At 40.2% G+C, this 18,829-nt stretch overlaps 2 protein-coding genes across 3 annotated transcripts; one reads left to right on the forward strand and one right to left on the reverse strand.

Annotated features, from left to right (window-relative positions):
* Positions 1 to 916: 916 nt before the first annotated feature.
* ggt5a (gamma-glutamyltransferase 5a) lies at positions 917 to 9,127 on the reverse strand. Its single transcript, XM_059337300.1, has 12 exons — positions 8,855 to 9,127; positions 8,371 to 8,498; positions 8,188 to 8,283; positions 6,755 to 6,941; positions 6,494 to 6,654; positions 6,106 to 6,252; positions 5,765 to 5,895; positions 3,957 to 4,141; positions 3,605 to 3,696; positions 2,131 to 2,237; positions 1,840 to 1,950; positions 917 to 1,756 (listed from the first exon to the last, which is right to left on the reverse strand). Exons 1-12 carry the CDS (start codon positions 9,028 to 9,030, stop codon positions 1,610 to 1,612), a joined length of 1,668 nt encoding a protein of 555 aa, XP_059193283.1. The 5' UTR covers positions 9,031 to 9,127; the 3' UTR covers positions 917 to 1,609.
* Positions 9,128 to 11,242: 2,115 nt separating this feature from the next.
* Positions 11,243 to 17,398, forward strand: asphd2 (aspartate beta-hydroxylase domain containing 2). 2 transcript variants are annotated; one of them, XM_059337558.1, is made up of 4 exons: positions 11,243 to 11,546; positions 12,597 to 13,790; positions 14,241 to 14,354; positions 14,543 to 17,398. In XM_059337558.1, exons 2-4 carry the CDS (start codon positions 12,926 to 12,928, stop codon positions 14,671 to 14,673), a joined length of 1,110 nt encoding a protein of 369 aa, XP_059193541.1. In that variant the 5' UTR covers positions 11,243 to 11,546; positions 12,597 to 12,925; the 3' UTR covers positions 14,674 to 17,398. The 2 variants fall into 2 exon arrangements, with proteins under 2 accessions (XP_059193541.1, XP_059193542.1); XM_059337559.1 differs by having other exon boundaries at positions 11,243 to 11,542.
* The last annotated feature ends 1,431 nt before the right edge of the window (positions 17,399 to 18,829 follow it).

Raw genomic sequence — 18,829 nt, forward strand, 5'->3', positions numbered from 1 at the left:
TAAGGCCAGTCAACTGCAGTAGTTGTGTGCCATAATACATTTATGAAGTGCAAAAAGGATGCAACTTCAGAAAAGGGAAACTGTGTGGGTTTTACTCACTACCAGTGAATTAGTTATGAAGAAGTTCACACTTTTGAATGGGAACATCTTATAAGTATGACAGAATTCATCTAGACTTATTTGGACACTATTAACACTTGTAGTTTTTTGTTTGTTACATAAGAATCGACCACATGTGCGGCTGTGGCTCAGTTGGTAGAGTGGTCGCTCACTGATCAGAGAGTCGATGGTTCGATTCCTGACCATGGCAGCCTACATGTCGAAGTATCCTTGAGCAAGATACTGAACCCCAAATTGCTCCAGATGCTGCGTTCATCGGTGTGTGAATGAATTCCTAATGGTGGCAGGTGACACTGTTTTGGGTAGCCTCTGCCACCAGAATGAATGTGTGTGTGAATGGGTGAATGAACGCCATCTGTAGTGTAAAGCTTTGAGTGGTCACTATATAAGTGCAGGTCCATTTACCATATTCATTAGGTGTTATTAAGAGAAAAATTAATGTTCTTGTGGTACTATCAGCTAAAAAGGTCCATATTTAGCTAAACATATTAAGATGATTATAACTACTTCCTTATACTATCAGTAACCAGTAATAAGGAGGTTATTGAGAGGAAACTCTTAGTTATCCTCCCATCATTGTAAAATATGGCCATGCAGAATAAGGCATCAATAAGTAATTTATATTGACTTAAAAAGAGCCAATATACCACTAATATTAATACTAATATTAATAAGCAATTAGTCAATAATAAATGTGCTTCCCTTAATATTAAAACCTATGGTGTTGAACTCAGTAAATACAGTTTATAAATTGAGCAGATGATGACATCTGCACATTTGAAAGGTTTGCTTCAAGAATTTTATTTTTTTTTAAATAGCAAATTCATAAAAATTGCTCAAAATTGCTTAGAGTGTGGACAGTTTGCATCCTGAAACGCAGATTTAGTTTTAACATATAACTCATTATAGCATATGTAACATGTAAGAAAACATATTTTATTTGAATATCATACATTATATCTATATTTCATTCACTGTATATTCAATAAACATAAATCATTTAGTGAAGGTGACAGAATAACTCCAGTACTAAGAGTGTGGATACCAGCTATGAACAAAGTTATTGACCTTCTACATGTATTTTTTGTCTCAGATATCTGTATAAACGTTATCATGTCACTGGCATGATGTGAAAAATAGAATGAATAAACATTGTTTCAAACAGAAAGACGCAAAAGTGAAATAAAAAACGTGTGAAAATGTGCACAAACGAGCTGAACAGAAGAGTCCCTCGAGGCGGAGACAGTCACACTTGTTTCTTCGTGCACATTAAAATCCATCATGTGACTGTTACAGTCAGTTCTGTTCAGAGGTCAAGGGTTTACCTGCTACATGTAACTGTGAGTGTTCAGCTGAAGAGGCCTGTTATTCAGAGACTTGTTCAGTGATTTTATACCATCTGCTGCAGCTTTTTCCTGGTTTTGTGGCTGCAGAAGGTTTCTGTAACCTTCAGGCCCTCCTGCATATCCAATGTCATCGTCTCATGTTCTCAGTAACCGGCTGCTTCGCCCAGTTTCCTGGCATCAGACACAGCACAGATGCAGCCGTCCTCCCTCTCCACAGCATTGACGACGTTGTAGAAATGTGTTGCATTTTCATGTTTGTGTCCCAGAGCCTTCAGAGCCTCGATTACATTCTGAAGGGCAAAGAGGACAGGAGACTCAGATTGAGCAAACATGATGTGTTATTTTAAGCAAATTGGTGTATTTAATATATTACCTTATCAAAGCCGCCTTCGAACTTTACTGCATTTTGAGAGTCGACATAAACAACAGGAGCAGCGATCGCCTCCTTGAGGCTCTTTCCAAACCAAAGGTGGTTTATAAGAGCCTGGAAGAGAAACAGAATAAATACATTGCAATCTGGCAAATGGGAAAGTGATGAGTACAGAATGGATTATGGACAGTGAAGACACTCGAGAAGACATCGCTTGCTGTGACAACAGTGAGGGGCATTAGTCTGCAGCAATTTATCTTAATGGCACTTAACGTGATTGCCCCGGACACGTACCGAGGAGATCCCAGTCGTGATCATCCCCCCGCCAGTCGATCCAATCACTAGCGTCCTCGACTGAGACTTCAGCACAGCGGGGGCCATGGAGGATGGAGGCTGCTCCCCTGACAACACAACAAAAGCCTCAACTGACAGGACAGACAGCTTTGATTCAGACTCATCAATGCGCAAAGGACAAGAAGGAAATTAATATAAATGCAATCAAAGAAGGGTGTTTGAATGATGTGAATCACAGGCATGTATTGAGGGTGATGGGCATCTATTCAGCCTTTTACCTTTGTTCAGCAGCTGACATCAGACAGATGTGGATCTCATCTGTTGAACAAAGAAACTACTTCCTTCTTTAGTTTCCTAGTTTATTCAACAGATTCCGAGCAACACACAAGTGCTGGGCTAAAGTTAGCTATATATGCTGGCTAATTTGCATGTGTGATCCCTGGCCAGGATAATATTAAAACTATGTGGTTTCATTTTTATGACTAGTATCTTTGTTTCAAGTCCAACCTTTGTAATGAGGTATTATAATACATCCGGCTGTCAATGTTTTTATCACCTGCATGAAACAACATAAGATAACAACGCAAAAGGCGAAGTATCTAAGATGTGCTTTTAGTACATCTTCAGAACATTGTAGTTTTACCACAGCAAACACACGTCAATAACAACCCACTGTCCTACAGTACGTCCAGTTGGATCCTCTTAGAAACACAGTCCAATGAATACTCCTTTACATCTTTTCTTGATCTCATAATGTTGTCTATCGAAGTCAAGGAAAATACATATAGCTTAGCATGGAGTCTACAGCCATGCAAGCAGCTCTGTGAAGCCAAACAAATCTGTCAATGGGTGCGAAACTACTATCCCTGGTTAAGTTGAGTAAAAGATCATGGTTGAGGTTCAAGGTAAGCTAGCCTGCATGCAGCATGCTAACATGCTGATGCTTAGCAGGCCTCATGTTGAACATTCATTGTCCTAGCAGAGCGTTATAGCATGCTAACATTTGCTCATTAGCACAAATTCAATAGCCACCCATCCATCAGTTGTTGAGATAAATCTGTCTGAACCAAAGTGGAGGCCGGATAGACCAACAGACCAACATTTACATTCTTAGCAGTGCCAGTAGCATGGCTAAAAAGAGGTTGGTTATTACAAGTATATCTTAAGAAGTTACATTTGCTTGATTTCCCCACACAGCACCACCAAAAACATAAACCATTAATTCTGAGTCTCAGATACAGTTAATCAGATACTCTCTCCACTCCTGCAGTATATAAATACTGTTAAAATACCTCTGAGCAAGGTGTTTGACCCTGTAGCAATGGGAAACTGAAGGAGCCACAGGAATAAGGGTGTGTTACTCTATGTATTGTGTGCAATCGCATGACTGTAAATTATGTATTTCAGAGGAAAACACAATTACTTTCTCAATTATTACTCAAAAATAACTTAATGAAATGACCAATGTGGTTACCAGGAAAGATGTTATCGACTCTCCCACAGAAGTCGGACAGTTCATTGTTCAGGATGATTCCAGTGCTTGGAGAGAAGACTTTAGAGCCAAATCTGTTAAGAAAAAACATTAAATTAACTGGATCTTGACATTGTGACACTTGTAACACAGATGCTCTTCTAAAAACTTTCTAACTGTGCTTTTGGACTGTGATTACTGGAGTCTTATAGAAAGAGAGATTACTTTTAAATTCCTTTTACAAAAACACTTGTTCCTTAATCTCTTAAATCTTTTTAATCCTCTACTTTGAAACAAACAGTAATACTTGTTGGTTGATTGCTCACTGTGAAGCAGAAGGCCTTCAAATACTGACATGTGGTTGATGGTGCTGGTGACAGACACAGCAGATCCGTCGTCAGCCAGCACTGACACATGCGTGGTGCCCATGCTGTCCAGATAGGGGGTGATGTTGTAATACTGGGGATCATGAGTCTCACTGCTGCTGATCAAGCTCCGTATGTGCTTGGCAAAGCTGTCCTCTGTGAATTTCTTTGCCATCTGTGAAAAGTACAGAACATTTAAAAAGCCATGCATAACAAAAAATACATAATTTAAAGGTAAAGTTATCCTTGTTTCCAATTTTTAACCCTCTCGGTGCCTGTTTTCGCTCTACTTCTGTTCATCTTCTGCTCAAATTCTCTTATTTGTATTTTCATAAGAATAACTAGGCCCATATGAAAACAATGATATATCTGACATAACTGACAAGGGTTGTCACGATACTAAAATTTCCAACTCGATACTGATACTCAAGAAAATATTCAATACTCAATACAATTTTCGATACCACAAGGATAAAAAAAAAAGACCCCAAAATTTAACAGAAATATTTTCATTAACAAGAAAAATGCAACATGTAAAAATGAACAGAACTACATGTTAAATATTTATAATAAAAAAACTGCAACTATGATAATAAGCTTCAGATACTCGATAGTTTTGAAAATGAGTATCGTATCCGGATACAACGTTTTAGTATCGATACTTTTTTGAGTATCGATACTTTTGACAACCCTATAACTGACATAGTCGCACTCAAGATTCATGATGATTATATACTTGTACAATATAGTTTTGTCTACAAACATCCATTTGCATAATTGTTATAAATCTGAAGGTGTCAAATATGACAACTCATTACAGAGCAGAGGTCCAAAAGACAAAGACATTTTTGAGGGTTTTGTTGTTGCTGACAGTAACTATTGGCCTACAAAAGCATTATAATTAATTATTAACACAATTAATAAATTCCTTTTACTCAAGTTACAAAATACCATTAGATTTTTCTGACCTAACATACGTCCCTCCCCTACTTTAGATGAGTGGCACATGTGTTAAATAGATGACCATAACAATTTAAGGAGGGGTCCTTATCAGGAATATTAATATGTTGATTGACAGTTAGACCAGTAGGTTCCCTCATAATTGTATAGTAGTAGTATAGACTAGTTCCAGGACCATTATAAGCAATAATGGAAATAAACTAAGTGTGTTTACTAAAGTGATTGTATTTCCCTTTTCCCATTTTATGATAATTAAAAATTCTACTCCACTACATTTCTGAGGTAAATTTTGCAGTCTTTACTCCACTGAATTTATTGAACAGCTGTAGTTACTTTTCACATTCATATTTTTCCTACAAAAAAACATGTGATCAACAAATAAAATACCATGAATTTATTATGAATTAAACCTAATCACAGGAAATTCAACAGTTAAAATCAGCCCCATCTCAACCAGCTATGGCTATTCTGAAAAACAAGTGCAAGAAGAAGAATAGACTAGTATAAAAGCTATCCCTCTCAATCATCATTTAAGACACACTAAAAGTGAGCAGTGTCTGTTTCTGTACTCAACCAGGTGCCAGATCATAAGCACACATCCAAGAGGAAACAACAAAAAAAATGACAGACACAGCACCGCAAAAATACAAATATATAATGAGGCAAAACACCAAGTGGACAAAGCTTGTTCCAAAAAGAGAGTGAGTCTCGGCTTTCTGCTGGTGAGCAACATCTGCAGCATTGCTACTTTTACTTGAATATAGGATTTTAATTCTTCTTCCACCACTGGTTATAAGCCATAAGCCTTAACTAAACTTAACTACTGAAAATAACTTACTTCTTCAGAGCTGAACCGTGGATCACGGATGTGTTTCTTTAATCCATTGGCAAACTTAAAAGCTTCAACCAAGTGATGATAAGCCAGTGTCTTTTGTTCACCTTTCAGAGATGCTGGAGTCAAGTTATATCCTGTAAATAAAGGAAGTGTTTAGTATTTGCCTGTGTATTCCACCTCCTCTCATATTCACACCATCATTCAGTCTCCACGTTCAGGTCAACAACTCGTGCAACAACCAATGAACATATAAATTTGTCATTTCTCTGTTCAGCACATGAACACAGCTAACAAGCTCCATGATGAGATTTGAGAGTGCGGATGAGCAGCAGCTCTGCATGAACCTTTCATGACATTAAGGATGAGGCTGAGGAGGATGCCTCCTGCAGGGGGTGGGGGTATGTACATCTGGTACTCTCCCAAAGGAACAGCCCACGCATCAGTCACTGTAGCTCTGTACGCTGCCAAGTCCTGCGCTGTGAGTGTTCCTCCTAAGAAAAAAACATTGAAACAAATGGTTCAGCTAAGCAGAACTGAACAAAACACATCTCAGCCTCACATAATCCAGACTTTTAATGGATCCAGACAGCTCGTACTGCAGTCAATGAGTGATCGCTGCAGTGCTTTACAGAATCCAATTGATTTGTTCATTTGTAATTAGATCATTGTGCCAGGCAGAGATAGAAAATGGTCAGAAAAAGAGAGAGCATGATGAAACACGTCTGACAATACCTGCCTCCTGTATGTCACGGATTAAATCCTCTGCTATTTTTCCAGTGTAAAAAATGTCTGCCCCGTGTTTTGCAATCATCTCCAAAGTGTCGGCCAGCTTCTCAAACTTCACAGTGTCACCAGTCTGTAGCAGGTTCCCCTTCTCATCTGTAAACAGCTTTCTAAAGGACAAATAAAAAGAAAATCACTTAAAGTACAACAGTGAAATGCTCAGTTTGTGCTTATTATATTTTTGAGACACTGAAGGCATGTCTTTCGTACCGTAGTGGCTGGGTCTGGTTTGTATCAATGTGCCGTATGTATCGACCTTGGACCGGAGGAATAGGAAACCCTTCTCTGGCCAGCTGGATGGACGGCTGGAACAGGGTGGCCCACGGCAACTTCCCATAAAGCCTGTGTGCCTGTTCATAACCCCGAATTTCTCCTGGAACCCCAATCCATTGGCTACCTGTGTGGATAGATCAGTACCTTCTATACTTAAAGAAATGCTATGCAGGAACTGTTTTTTACTGTGTGTAAACACAACATTCAACATGTGTTTTTTTCTGTTCTGTGTCCTCAATATTTGTAGCTTCATGCCCAAAGGGTGATGCCCCAAAATGTCCAGAATGCATAAAAAAGAAAAGAAAAGAAAAGAAAACGGAGACAGGGTATAGGGTCACACTCTTCTAGCGGGTCATATAAATGATGATTGAGATGGATTCTTTTTGTATTAACCTATACATTTTTTCAAAGGAAAATTCTGAATGGTATTCTTTGTACGTTTGATTTACTAATGTACTATAAATGTGCTATTTCCATATGCCACTTTCAATTTTGTGCTTTTTAGTCATTTATATGTAGGCTATGCCTTTCGCTTACAAATAACACAAAACAGTTGCCAACTAAGAGAAAATTCTAACCTGGTTTTGTTTTAACAACTGTTAAAGCCTGAAAGAGATATCCAATATTAAAAAAGAAAAAAAAGATTGTCTTTTGGAGGGGCCCTGACCCCTAGTTTAGGAACCACTAAAGTACCAGCTAATCTAGTTTAAACTACAGTAGCTGCACCTAAACCGCAACAACAATAAAATGCTTTTAGCACTTTAATGCATCAGCACTAGTCAGAGAAAATGCTTACAACAAGGTCTGTGGATTATCTTGAGAAACCAGGTCATTATTTGAACTTGTAGTTCCATTTTATTCAAGAGAAGGCAAAAAAAAGTTTTTCCCTGTCTAATAATGTTCTCTTTATATCAGTTACTTTCTGGTCTTCTTAGCTAGGCTCACAAATACATGTCGCAACAGGATTAATAGCTTGTTTACGACTCCTGTGTGTGTGTGTGTGTGTGTGTGTGTGTGTGTGTGGTCTTGGCTGAGAGCTGCTGGGCCCCCAGCAGCATACAATCAGACAAAGAAGAAACAAAGACATTTCCATGTCCAAGAAGGGACTGATAGGACCTGTAGTCCTGGACCTGACATAAATCTTTCATCTATGTGGTAAATAAGGTTCTCTAGATGTGAACCACATTGACATCTCTAAGGGAACAGGATATCTGAGCTTACCTGTTTCCTCAAGTATGATAAGGAAGGAGCAAAGTAGTAAGAGTCAGAGCGAGTCAAACAAGATCAACAACAACAAAAGAATGAGGAAAAAAAAATCCCCACTAAAGTAATTGATGATGTGATGATGTCATATTATGCCAGAGCAGTACCTGCCACCAGCTGGAATGTCTTGGGACATGACTTCAACAGATCAGGTGTAAAGTTCCCAGGTACGGTCTCTCTTGAGTTGATGACTGTCACTTTGCCTTTGAATAGATAAGATATTATCAATCAACTTTGTCTCCAGCCGTTAGCTGTGCTGTATCAGAAGGCTGAATGAAGGTGGCTGTTACCAGAGCTGTCCATCACTGTGAATATGGACCCCCCTCCGATGCCCATACTCTGTGGGTTCATGAGAGAGGTGCACAACAGCGCAGCAATGGCGCCATCTACCGCTGAGCCTCCTTGTTGAAGTATGTCCCTGAAAGAGTTCACACTCACCATCACCATCAATGGCAACCTATCTGTTATGCTACAAGGACCTGCCATGTACGGAAATCCTGTGTTTATGCTTTGCATATGTTTCTGTTATGTAAAGCATATTCAGGCTCCATTACATATTCTGTAGACTTAGAAATCAACGAGGCATACTTTCTTTTCTTTTTTTAAAGAATTTTCGTCCTCACCACACTCCTGAGATCTTCACTGTTACAGTATCAAAAGTTTTCTCATAAAGTATAGTGTATTGTGTGGGTAATATGCGCTGTTTACGAGTCTCAATGACCAGAACAAATGGAAATGGTATGAAGCCATAACATAAGTGTAAAACTCACTCACCGTCCAATCCGTGAACATCTCCCAGAGTCTGCAGCCACTGCAGCGGTTGAGTAAGTGCCTTCTGGACACTTTGGGTTTTTGCGTCTCACGACCACGGCAATACACACAATTACAGCAACCACGCAGAGCAGCATCAGTGCGCAACAAGTGTACACTCTCGCCTTTGACCTCGCCATGGCTGATATTATCCAATACCTCCGCAGGGATCATTCAAGTTTCATCATGACCTTCTTCAGGTTATTTCCTCTTAAATATTACAACTTCGCTGACTGACTTGTTGACTTGGAGCCCAGTTCCTCCATCAGAGGGGGCGTGCACATGGAGAGCATGGCTCCACCCTCCGCCCGGAGCGCAAGAGGAGGGAGATAAAGTTATCACCCAACTGCTGAGTCATGGCTGAAGAGTTTCACCTCAAAACACCACATGCTGTTCACCTACGTCTGTGGCACTCACAGCGGGTGGACCCTTAGGTTACAAAAAGCAGGCTATTAATAAGGAATTAAAAAGGCACAATGATCCACATTAAAACAAAAGAGTGCCTTTATAGTTTGAATTTACTGATACATGCAAACAACCAAAAAGTAATATATAGTAATATTATATTATAATAATAAAATGTTGTTAGTATTTCTTTATTCGCCACAGGTGGCTAAAAGTAAGCTATGGAACCCTAAACACAGAAACAAACTGGCTTGTGTCATAACCTCAGCTGCCGGTAACTACCTCGTAATAATACATGTCAACCATTTTACTGCTATCAACCACATCTCCATCAGTCAGGGCCTGTCTATGTGATTGATACTCAGCATGGATCACTGCTGTACTACTTGTTCTATGTGTACATCAGTTAAAGAGGGTCCAGCTGGAGGCGCCTGGTAGGGCCACCGGGGGGAGTGGAGGGTCCTCAGGAGTAAGGTCCGCAGTTGGACCCGTGTACGAAAACTTGTTGATCATGTTTTTTTGTCACTATCAGACTACTGCTATATCACTGCTGTGAGCGCAACACGGGCACGTTGCAATGCATCTTGGGAAATGCTGTCTGCAGTTGTATCAAACAGTGGTCGATGGGCGAGCCATGAGGCATACGGAAGAGGGAGGCTCTTAATTGAGTCAAGTCAGCCAGAGTTTACCAGAGCACTACCGGATGTAAGGGCATGTCGTCTTCAAAGTAAAATAATTGAGCTCATAAGATTGAAAAACAATGTTTAGGCTTTTAGCAGTGCTGTTATCAAATTCTGTTCATTTTCAGTTCATTTTCCAGCTATTTTCTTAATTAATGGATTAATCATTTAGTCTGTAAATTGCCAGGAAATTGTGAAAAACGTCCAGAGCCAAAGTTGATGTATTTGGATTGCTTATTTCACCCAACCATCGGTGCATTTAGTTTACTAGCTTACTTATATTCAACAAAAAAAATCATAACATTATAGAGGCTGGTAGCAAATACTTGCTATGTAAAGATATAGTGAAGTTGTGGCCTCAAGAGCAGTGACATGCGACATCACCCTTTGGTTTCGAACTGGTTGGTCAGGTTATTGGTCTCTGCCACGTTGCTACTTAAGCTCAAAATCTCAAAATATTTTAAATCCAAGCAGCCAGAACATCATCCCAATCCAAACTCTGAATTTAAACCTGGAACTCAGGCTTTCTGGTTATGATGGATGCAATCCTTGGTGATGCAAAAGTTTCCTGCAAGTAAAAGCATGAACAAACTTGTGCCATAAAAATGTTCCTATTACTTAAGGTAATATTGGTAATATGCTTAAAGGGGAATTCCCCCAACTTTAAACCAAAAGATCAGTTTACCTGTCATGGAGAGTCTTACTCAGCATGTGATAACAGTTGGTTTCTGAAAGTGTGACAAAACATTTTGATTTATGGTGGACTCTACAAATACAAATAGCCTACTTGTATTTGACAGAGAACTGGGAACACTGAGTTTAAAAGAGTACAGAGACCAAACCTGTGGTACCAGGCTGTGCACATGTTTATTTCTTCTGTAAAGTTGGGCATTTTAACATGGTGATCTATGGGGATTGAATCACTTTTGGAATCAGTCAGGCGAGGAACTGCAGTTTTTGACACTTCCGTGTTGGCTTCATTTTTCAGCCCTGGAGGTTGCTGCTTGGTTTGCAACTTGACCCTTACTGGAGAGTAAAACTCAGGATATTTGACCCTGTGCCGCTTTAAATTGTGGTCAATATTTTTAAATAGGGTTATCAGTTAAGAAGACATAGCTATGAAGACTTATTGCTTCGTATTATTTGTTACTTTTAGCTATAAATTGTTGGAGATTTTTTAGTTGAATATCAACATGCTTCACTGAGGCTCTTATTTTGAAAGGCCCAAGTGGAAATAATATTGCGCATTCCTGTGGTTGCTTGATGTTGGGTGTCTTCCCTGGTGGAGCTTCAGTATTTACAACAATATTGTCTGAAGCCCATCCGACGCTGCTGTCCATCACAGACAGACAGAGGGACAGACCGTCGGGGGACAGCTGTCTTATCGTCCTCCGCTGCACGATGGCTGTCGCTTCCAGTTAGGACTTGTTTTGTGCTTTCTGGAGATATTTCCTATGATGTTGGCGACTGATATCCGTCTACCTTGTGCACTGCAGTGGTGCGCAGCTTCGCCTGGAGAAACACCTGTGCGCCTCTCCTCTCCACTGGCCACAGTCATGAATGTTGAGTAGGTATGGATGCAAACCTGTGCACGAATCAACGCACCAAACATCCACGTAGCTCGAGACGAGGAAACACGAGCTCGGTTTACTGCGATCTGCTTTGTTTTTCCGCGGCTTATTGAACGCTAGCTCATCAATATGTTGGTCATCAGTTTGTATGGCAGCTTGGCCCTGGCTGGTGGAGGCAGCAGCTCTGGTGGCGAGATTACATGGAAACAATTGAGGAATCAAACAGGGTGTGTGTGATTTGGATGGCTTGGTGGTTGGGTTTGATGGTCAGTGTGTCCTGAAAGCAGCGGGAGTGTGTGTGGGGGGATGTGGGGGCGTCTTGATGCTGTCAGACAGGATGTAGGGGAGGATCTATTGGAGCAGGATTACCCGACCATTTTTGGTGAGAGAGCATCGTGGAGTTCTGATCACAGTTGACGCATTGCACTCCTCGCGTTTTGGCTGCTGGTCCATTATCATTATATAATCATGCTCATATAACCCAGCCTGCTTTTTTTTTTTTTTTTTTTTACTAAAACAGTATACGATCACACAGGCTATAGCTCGCCCCCTCCTTCCCCCCGAGGATCCATTTATGCAGCTCTTGCTGAGCACCCTATGAATGCCAATTATACATGTGGGTGGGCATCAACACTGTTTAAGTTTACATAATTCACTGTTTGGTGCGCGCGCCTGTGTGCGTGGTGCGCAAAAAATATAAAAGGCAGAGATTTGTGTTAAATGCAGCAATGTGCCAATGACTCATGGTTTTATACAGTGCAGTACAGGAGTGTGTGAAATTCAAAGTGTGTTTGTGTGTACAGAGTGCAGTCATTTTGAAGTGTGTGGGTGAGTTTCAGCAGGTGTGTTTTGTGGTGCATACAGGATGGGAATTTGCTCAAACTCTGACAAGGAGGATGTGCTTTGCAGACATAAAACAAATTGCTTTGTACCAGTTGCCAACACACAAATAAAAAGAGCATCCATGTCAATCTGAGCATCCCCCCTAATGTCAGTTACAGTATCCTCCCTCCTCACCCCTCTTTCTCTGCTTCTGTCTTTGTTTTTCAGGGAACAGACTACCCTAAGGCTCGGTGTCTGTCTGCATTTGTCTGAAAGAACAAGAGAGGGAGCAGCACAAATACCGCACAGCCAGACATCATGCAAGGAGAGACCTTCCCTCGCTGCAGAGTGCTGAAATGTTAGGACTGAAGAGCGAGTGTGTCAGATCAAATCAGCAGACTGTTTACCATAGGAGGGGCGATAAGAGCTGCTTGACACTAGACTCCGTGTGTGGTTTGAGGCCCCTTTCGATCAAGATCAAGAAAAGACGTGTTAACTGATCTTTCATCAGCACTTTTTTGTTCCCCACTTCAGATTCAGCAAATCTAGGAAACGAGATGGAGTGGTCGCTAGAGAATGTGAGGGAGATGGTGGCAGGAGGGATGCAGTCTATAAGGGAGTGTGAGATCTGTGCTTTTGCCATAGCCATGTGTGTGCTGCTGCTGTTTATGTGGTATTGTTACAGGGTGGGCCGCGAGCATGGCTCCAGCCCTCTGCGTGGGAGGTATCTGGCTGGGCCCAGCCGGATCGGAGGAGTGGTGGGTGGCTTCATGAGTTCAGACTGCCGTGGCAGGGGGAAAGGGAAGCACGGATCAATGCTGGAGGAGCAAAATGGCTTCGCTTTCTGCCAGTCGTCAGAGTGCTTCCGATGCACCAGCGCCGGAGAGAGTCTGAACCAGAGGCTCTATCACAGCCTGCAGGATTACGCCAAGCGCTACACCTGGTCAGGTATGGGCAGGGTGCATAAAGGAGTCCGTGATCAAGGCCGATACCTCAACAGCCGACCGACCATCCAGAGGCCAGAGGTCTTCTTCCTCCCAGACCTACCGTCAGCCCCTTTCTTCTCCAGAGAAATACAAAGACATGATGTGGAGCTGCTGGAGCAGAGCTTCCCCGCCCTTCTGGCTGAGTTCGAGAGCATTTACCACCAACCCCCAGCCCGCAGCGGCTCCTCCCTGCCGCCGGGCTGGAAAGCCAACAACACTCCTCGCGGCCAGTGGTGGACCTACTACCTGGTCAACCAAGGCACCCCTCTGGTTCTTAATGTCAGGAGGTGTCCGAGGGCCTGGAGGGTGCTGGGCCAGCTGCGCACCTTCATTGCCAACAACGTGTTCGGAAACGCCTGCTTCTCTGTGCTGACGCCTGGAGCTCTCATCACTGAGCATTACGGGCCAACAAATGTCAGGCTGCGCTGCCACCTGGGTAAGAGAGAGTAAACTGTTAAGCGAACTGGAACGGATTCAAACATGTCATGTATGTCTGCGGCTCGGGGTGCATTCAGGCATAACACAACAGCAGATGATTTCTAAAAAAATAAGCATATTTAACTAGAGGGCCAATGAATCAGCTGCTGTGGTGTTAATACTGGAAATCTAAATCCTCTTGGGTCATGATGGCAGAAATTTAGCAGCTTATGTGATTGTTATTGTTTCACTGCATCTGAGCTCTGTTCTATTTCCAACTGCGAAATAGCTATAAATAGTGATGTTTATTGTTGGAGACAGGGTCTTTCGTAAGATGCCTTAAAACAGCTTTCTGTAATAATACCAGACACATTTTGTCTGTGATATATCACCTGGGAGATTGGTTAGCTACATGAAATGCTTTGCTGTTCCGTAATGACACATGGACAATCTTATTTTTCTCTGGCAGGTCTCAGAGTGCCTCCTTCCTGTGAGCTTGTAGTTGGTGGAGAGCCACAGTGCTGGTCTGAGGGCAGCTGTCTGCTTTTTGATGACTCCTTTCTCCACAGGGCTTTCCACGAGGGTAAGAAGGGATTAAAACAGAATCTTTTATTGAACTCTGTCCCCTTTTTAGTCATTTCTTAAAGGAGGATTGACCTAAAAATGGTATAATCCAATATCACTGAAGTCAGTGAGAGGCTTTTTTATGTGAGTGTGATGGGTTTTACGTCAAGATCCTGACAAAATGGTGTTCTTGGATTTTTTCTGCAGGCGGCGCAGAGGACGGCCCCAGGGTGGTCTTCATGGTGGACCTCTGGCACCCCAACGTGGCCGCTGCTGAGAGACAAGCCTTGGACTACATTTTTACTCCAGGCCGCTTAGAAGACAAGGAAGGGAAATAGGTGTGAGTGAGAAACCATGTCTGACCAAGAGACAGATGGCGTTTAGGGAAGTGTCTGTAGGATTGGGGAGCAACTCTTTTTCTGCCTCCAGACCAGCTCTCACATTCACTGTGTACATATTCTCCGTCTCAAACAATATCTCCCATAACTGTTCTTAGCAGATGACTCAACATTGGGCCTCTTTTATCCATCCTCTTCATGTTTTTGCCTGTAAAGACAGCCACACTTGAAAGAACCTACTTAAATAATCCCTAGAATTTAATAGGAGTACGATTGTTCATGCAGCCATTTTGGTGATGTGTTTTAACACCCATGGATAGATTACTGAAGTGGCATACTGAGAGGAAAGATGTGAACCAACCAGGAACAGACTCAAATTGACCACAAAGAAAAACAACTACAAAGAGACACAAAATGACTAAAAAGATATACAACACAGCTGCAAAGAGACAGTTAATCACTACAAAGATACACAAAATGATTACAGACAGATGTGTAATGACCTTAAACACATAACAACTAAAAGGAGATGCAAAACAGCTGCACTGAAACACAAATGACAAGGAGACACAAAGCAACTAGAGATGCAAAACACGTAAAGGAGAAAAAAAAGCAGCCACAGACAAAAATAACAACAGAAAGACCAAAACAACTGCAAAGAGACACCAAATGACTGCAAAGAGACAAAATACAACAAGAAAAAAAGGGGCTAAACAACTATAAAGTCTGTGCGTCTCGTCCTATGTAGGGGAGGCGGTGAGGCCTTTTGCATGTCTGTATCCAAAGGCCTGTTTTCTCATAAGCTGCTCGTGTTAACACCATGGCAGGGACAGCTCATTAGCTCATTTATCATTATCATTGAATCATTGAATGTTTAATGCATTTGTATATAGATGATTTATGTGAGTGAACAGTAAAAAAAATGTGCCCAGCAAGCAGTTCCCATCAAATATGTTTTTTTTCCCTGTGACTTTGGGCCAATTCTGGAGCAAAGTGATTTCTTTATAAGATGTTTTGTACAGCTCATATCAGTTTTATTTTGGTTGCTGCTTGAAATAGTTCAACAGTAGAGAACAAAGTGCATTACAGTTTTGATGAATGGCTCTAAGTCGAACAATAATGCCCTCTTGCTGTCATGCTTCACAGCATGCATGGCTCCATAGGCATTAGTCATTAGTCAACATTCATGCGCCCAGATCACTACCCAAAACAGTTTGTGTAAAGAATTGGTGGTATAACTTTACACTCTCTTAACACATATTACTAATTATTTAGTTCACCTTAACACCTACATACATTTCTGCAAGGGCTAAGAAATTTAACCATTCAACTTTTTATATTACTCAACATGTCCAGTCACACTTTTGATTCAAACCAAAACACGATTCTCAATGACTTTGCACGTTTTTCATTACAAAAACCCCCACTTAAAAATGTGGGACACGACTGTTTTCAATTTTACATGAATGAGTGAAAATCTCTTACTTGCAGAATGGTGACATATTTTCAGTGATTGTGGAGTTTTAAAATAAAGCCGAGGTATCATTGCCTCTGTGCTGGATGTTTTCTGCCTACAGTTCAAAAGGTCGTCATAAATACATCAACTTGATAACAAATGTATGTAGTTGTTTACCGGCTTTACTATAGTCATTAGTCATTTTAATTACTTACAAGATGCACAACTGGGCCTTTATGACTGAACTGGTAACTGTTAATATATATCTAAACTGAATGAATTGCAGAAAGTGCTTTATCAGTGTGATAACATTCACCAATTAAAGACATTTTTCACGTCATCTCTGTGATAACTGAGGTCCAATGTTAATCATGACATGAATGTTTACAGACGCAGCTAATGTCTCTATCATGACTCCTGCCGGTGTGGTAGTTTATTGTGCTCCCCTTTGAAAAAAAATCAATCCTGCTTTCACAAGACATGGTTAGATAAGCACATTTTAGGTCAAATTGTGTGAGTCGGCCTGTGCTGTAACACTGCAGATGAAGCGTTTTTGGTAAATTTACTAAACTCTTGTAATTTGGTTGTATTTGATATCAGGTTTGTATTTCTGTAAATATGGTCGAGGTAACAAACGGAATGGTCTGAGATGATTTGAGATGATTGTCTTCAATGCTATAACTATTGTGTTGTCTTGATTTACAGCTAAAGCGAGTGCATTTCATTCTCCGTTCTGGAAAAATCCAACCGTGAAATCATTTTTGATAGATTCAATTTGTAGATTCTGTAAAATGTTTATGAAGTACTATCTCTGTTGTTCTGTGACGTATTTATTTTCAATCCCTCTGTGATTTTGCAGCGCCATATGGTACCCATTATTAAAAGCCACAATCCTTAATTCTTCAACAGCATTTCATGGATGTATGTGCACAAAAGGTAGTGAAATTTAATCTTCTGCAGCTTTACAGGTCCATCACAACTCAAGATACCCATCTATTCAATTCTAATGTTTACTAAATGATTTACAAGCTGTTTACAACATCAGACACTCACATTGAGCTGTCCATAATTAGGTTTAATAATATCAAGATTGCTGATAATCCACTATGAAAACTGTCATTCCCGAAGCATTTGCTTTACATATACAGTGTATGATGGGGCAACCATTTTGTTTACATTAGGATTAAGAATTTGTCCTTTAACACATTATTGTGTGGATTTTGAACAGTATTTCTGTACATTTAATAAATGGTCGAGTATCTTATTTAACCAGCTGGTGTCAGAAGTGTCACTTTTACACATTTATCACACATGTAAAGCAGGAAGACTTCACTGTGTGCATAGTCCATTTCACTAATTTAACCAGTGATGGAAGAAGTATTCAGATTCTTCTGTAAAAATACTGATACCACACTGTGAAATTACTGCACTACAAGTAAAAGTCCTGCATTCTAAACTTACTCAGTAAAAGTTAAAAAAAAAAAAAGTATCAGCATCAAAATGTACTTAAAGCATCAAAAGTAAATACCCATTTTACAGAATGGCCCCACTCAGATTGTTATATTTATTCTAAATATATTATTAGATTATTTGTATTGGATCATTTATGTAAGCAGTGTTTTAAGTCTGTAACAAAAGGGTTAATTTTAACTACTTTATTACTGTTATGAGGTTTATTTTTCATGTTTTTATGTTAAATCTTGACCTGAAAAGTAACTAAAGCTGTCAGATAAATGTATTGAAGTAAAAAGTACAATTTTTGCCTCAAAATGTAGTGCAATAGAAGTATAAAGTTGCAAAAAATGGAAATACTCCAGTAAAGTACACATACCTCAAAATTGTACTTGAGTAAATGTACATAGTAATCTTAAATAATGGTTTAAACAAACTGCAGGAGCTGTAGTTCACTAAATAATTAAGTATTCTGTAGAAATGCCACCCTGGTATTGATAATACACTCTGCAATATGAAGCGAGGGGACAAAATAGACTGCGTTGCATCTTTTCAGCCGGATGCAGTTTTATAATAGAGGCACAGGGAGGCGTAGGCATGCAATGATGTTGTCCTTGCTCTGTTTCCTCAGCAGTTGTCAGACCTACACTGCCTCTGGAGGATATGAAGGCAGAGGCACTGAAATGCTGAGGCAATAATAACATCATGTTAAATAACAGTAGTAATATATATATATATATATATATATATATATATATATATATATATATATATATATATATATATATATATATATATATATATATATATATATATATATATATATATATATATATATATAAATAGGTTAATATCTCTACAGCTGAGGTGAAAGACTCACAACAGCAAGTCAGCATCCCTAACTGGGAAAACCTTACCTCTGCTGATCATGTACGAGCTTCTCTAAAGGTGCACAGGTATCACTACATCTGTAGCTCTGGTGGATGGAGGCACATGTTGATGTGATGCCAATAATAACACTTTTAAAATTCATTTTAAAAAAGCCCCTAGTACTTGTATTCATAAGCTGTGTGTTTTATGGGCACTGAATTGTTTGTTTCAGTGTCACAGCTCTTGAATTATTAAAGTAGGCTATATTGTTATAATATTACACAGTATGTTAATTACAGCAGCATTGTTTGTGTGTTTTAGAGAGAGCAGGATACTGTAGCACGGCAGGAGCGGAGAACAATTCAAAACTCATACAGG

The sequence above is a fragment of the Centropristis striata genome, chromosome 7, assembly GCF_030273125.1.
Source record: "Centropristis striata isolate RG_2023a ecotype Rhode Island chromosome 7, C.striata_1.0, whole genome shotgun sequence".
Classification (NCBI taxonomy): Eukaryota; Metazoa; Chordata; class Actinopteri; order Perciformes; family Serranidae; genus Centropristis; species Centropristis striata.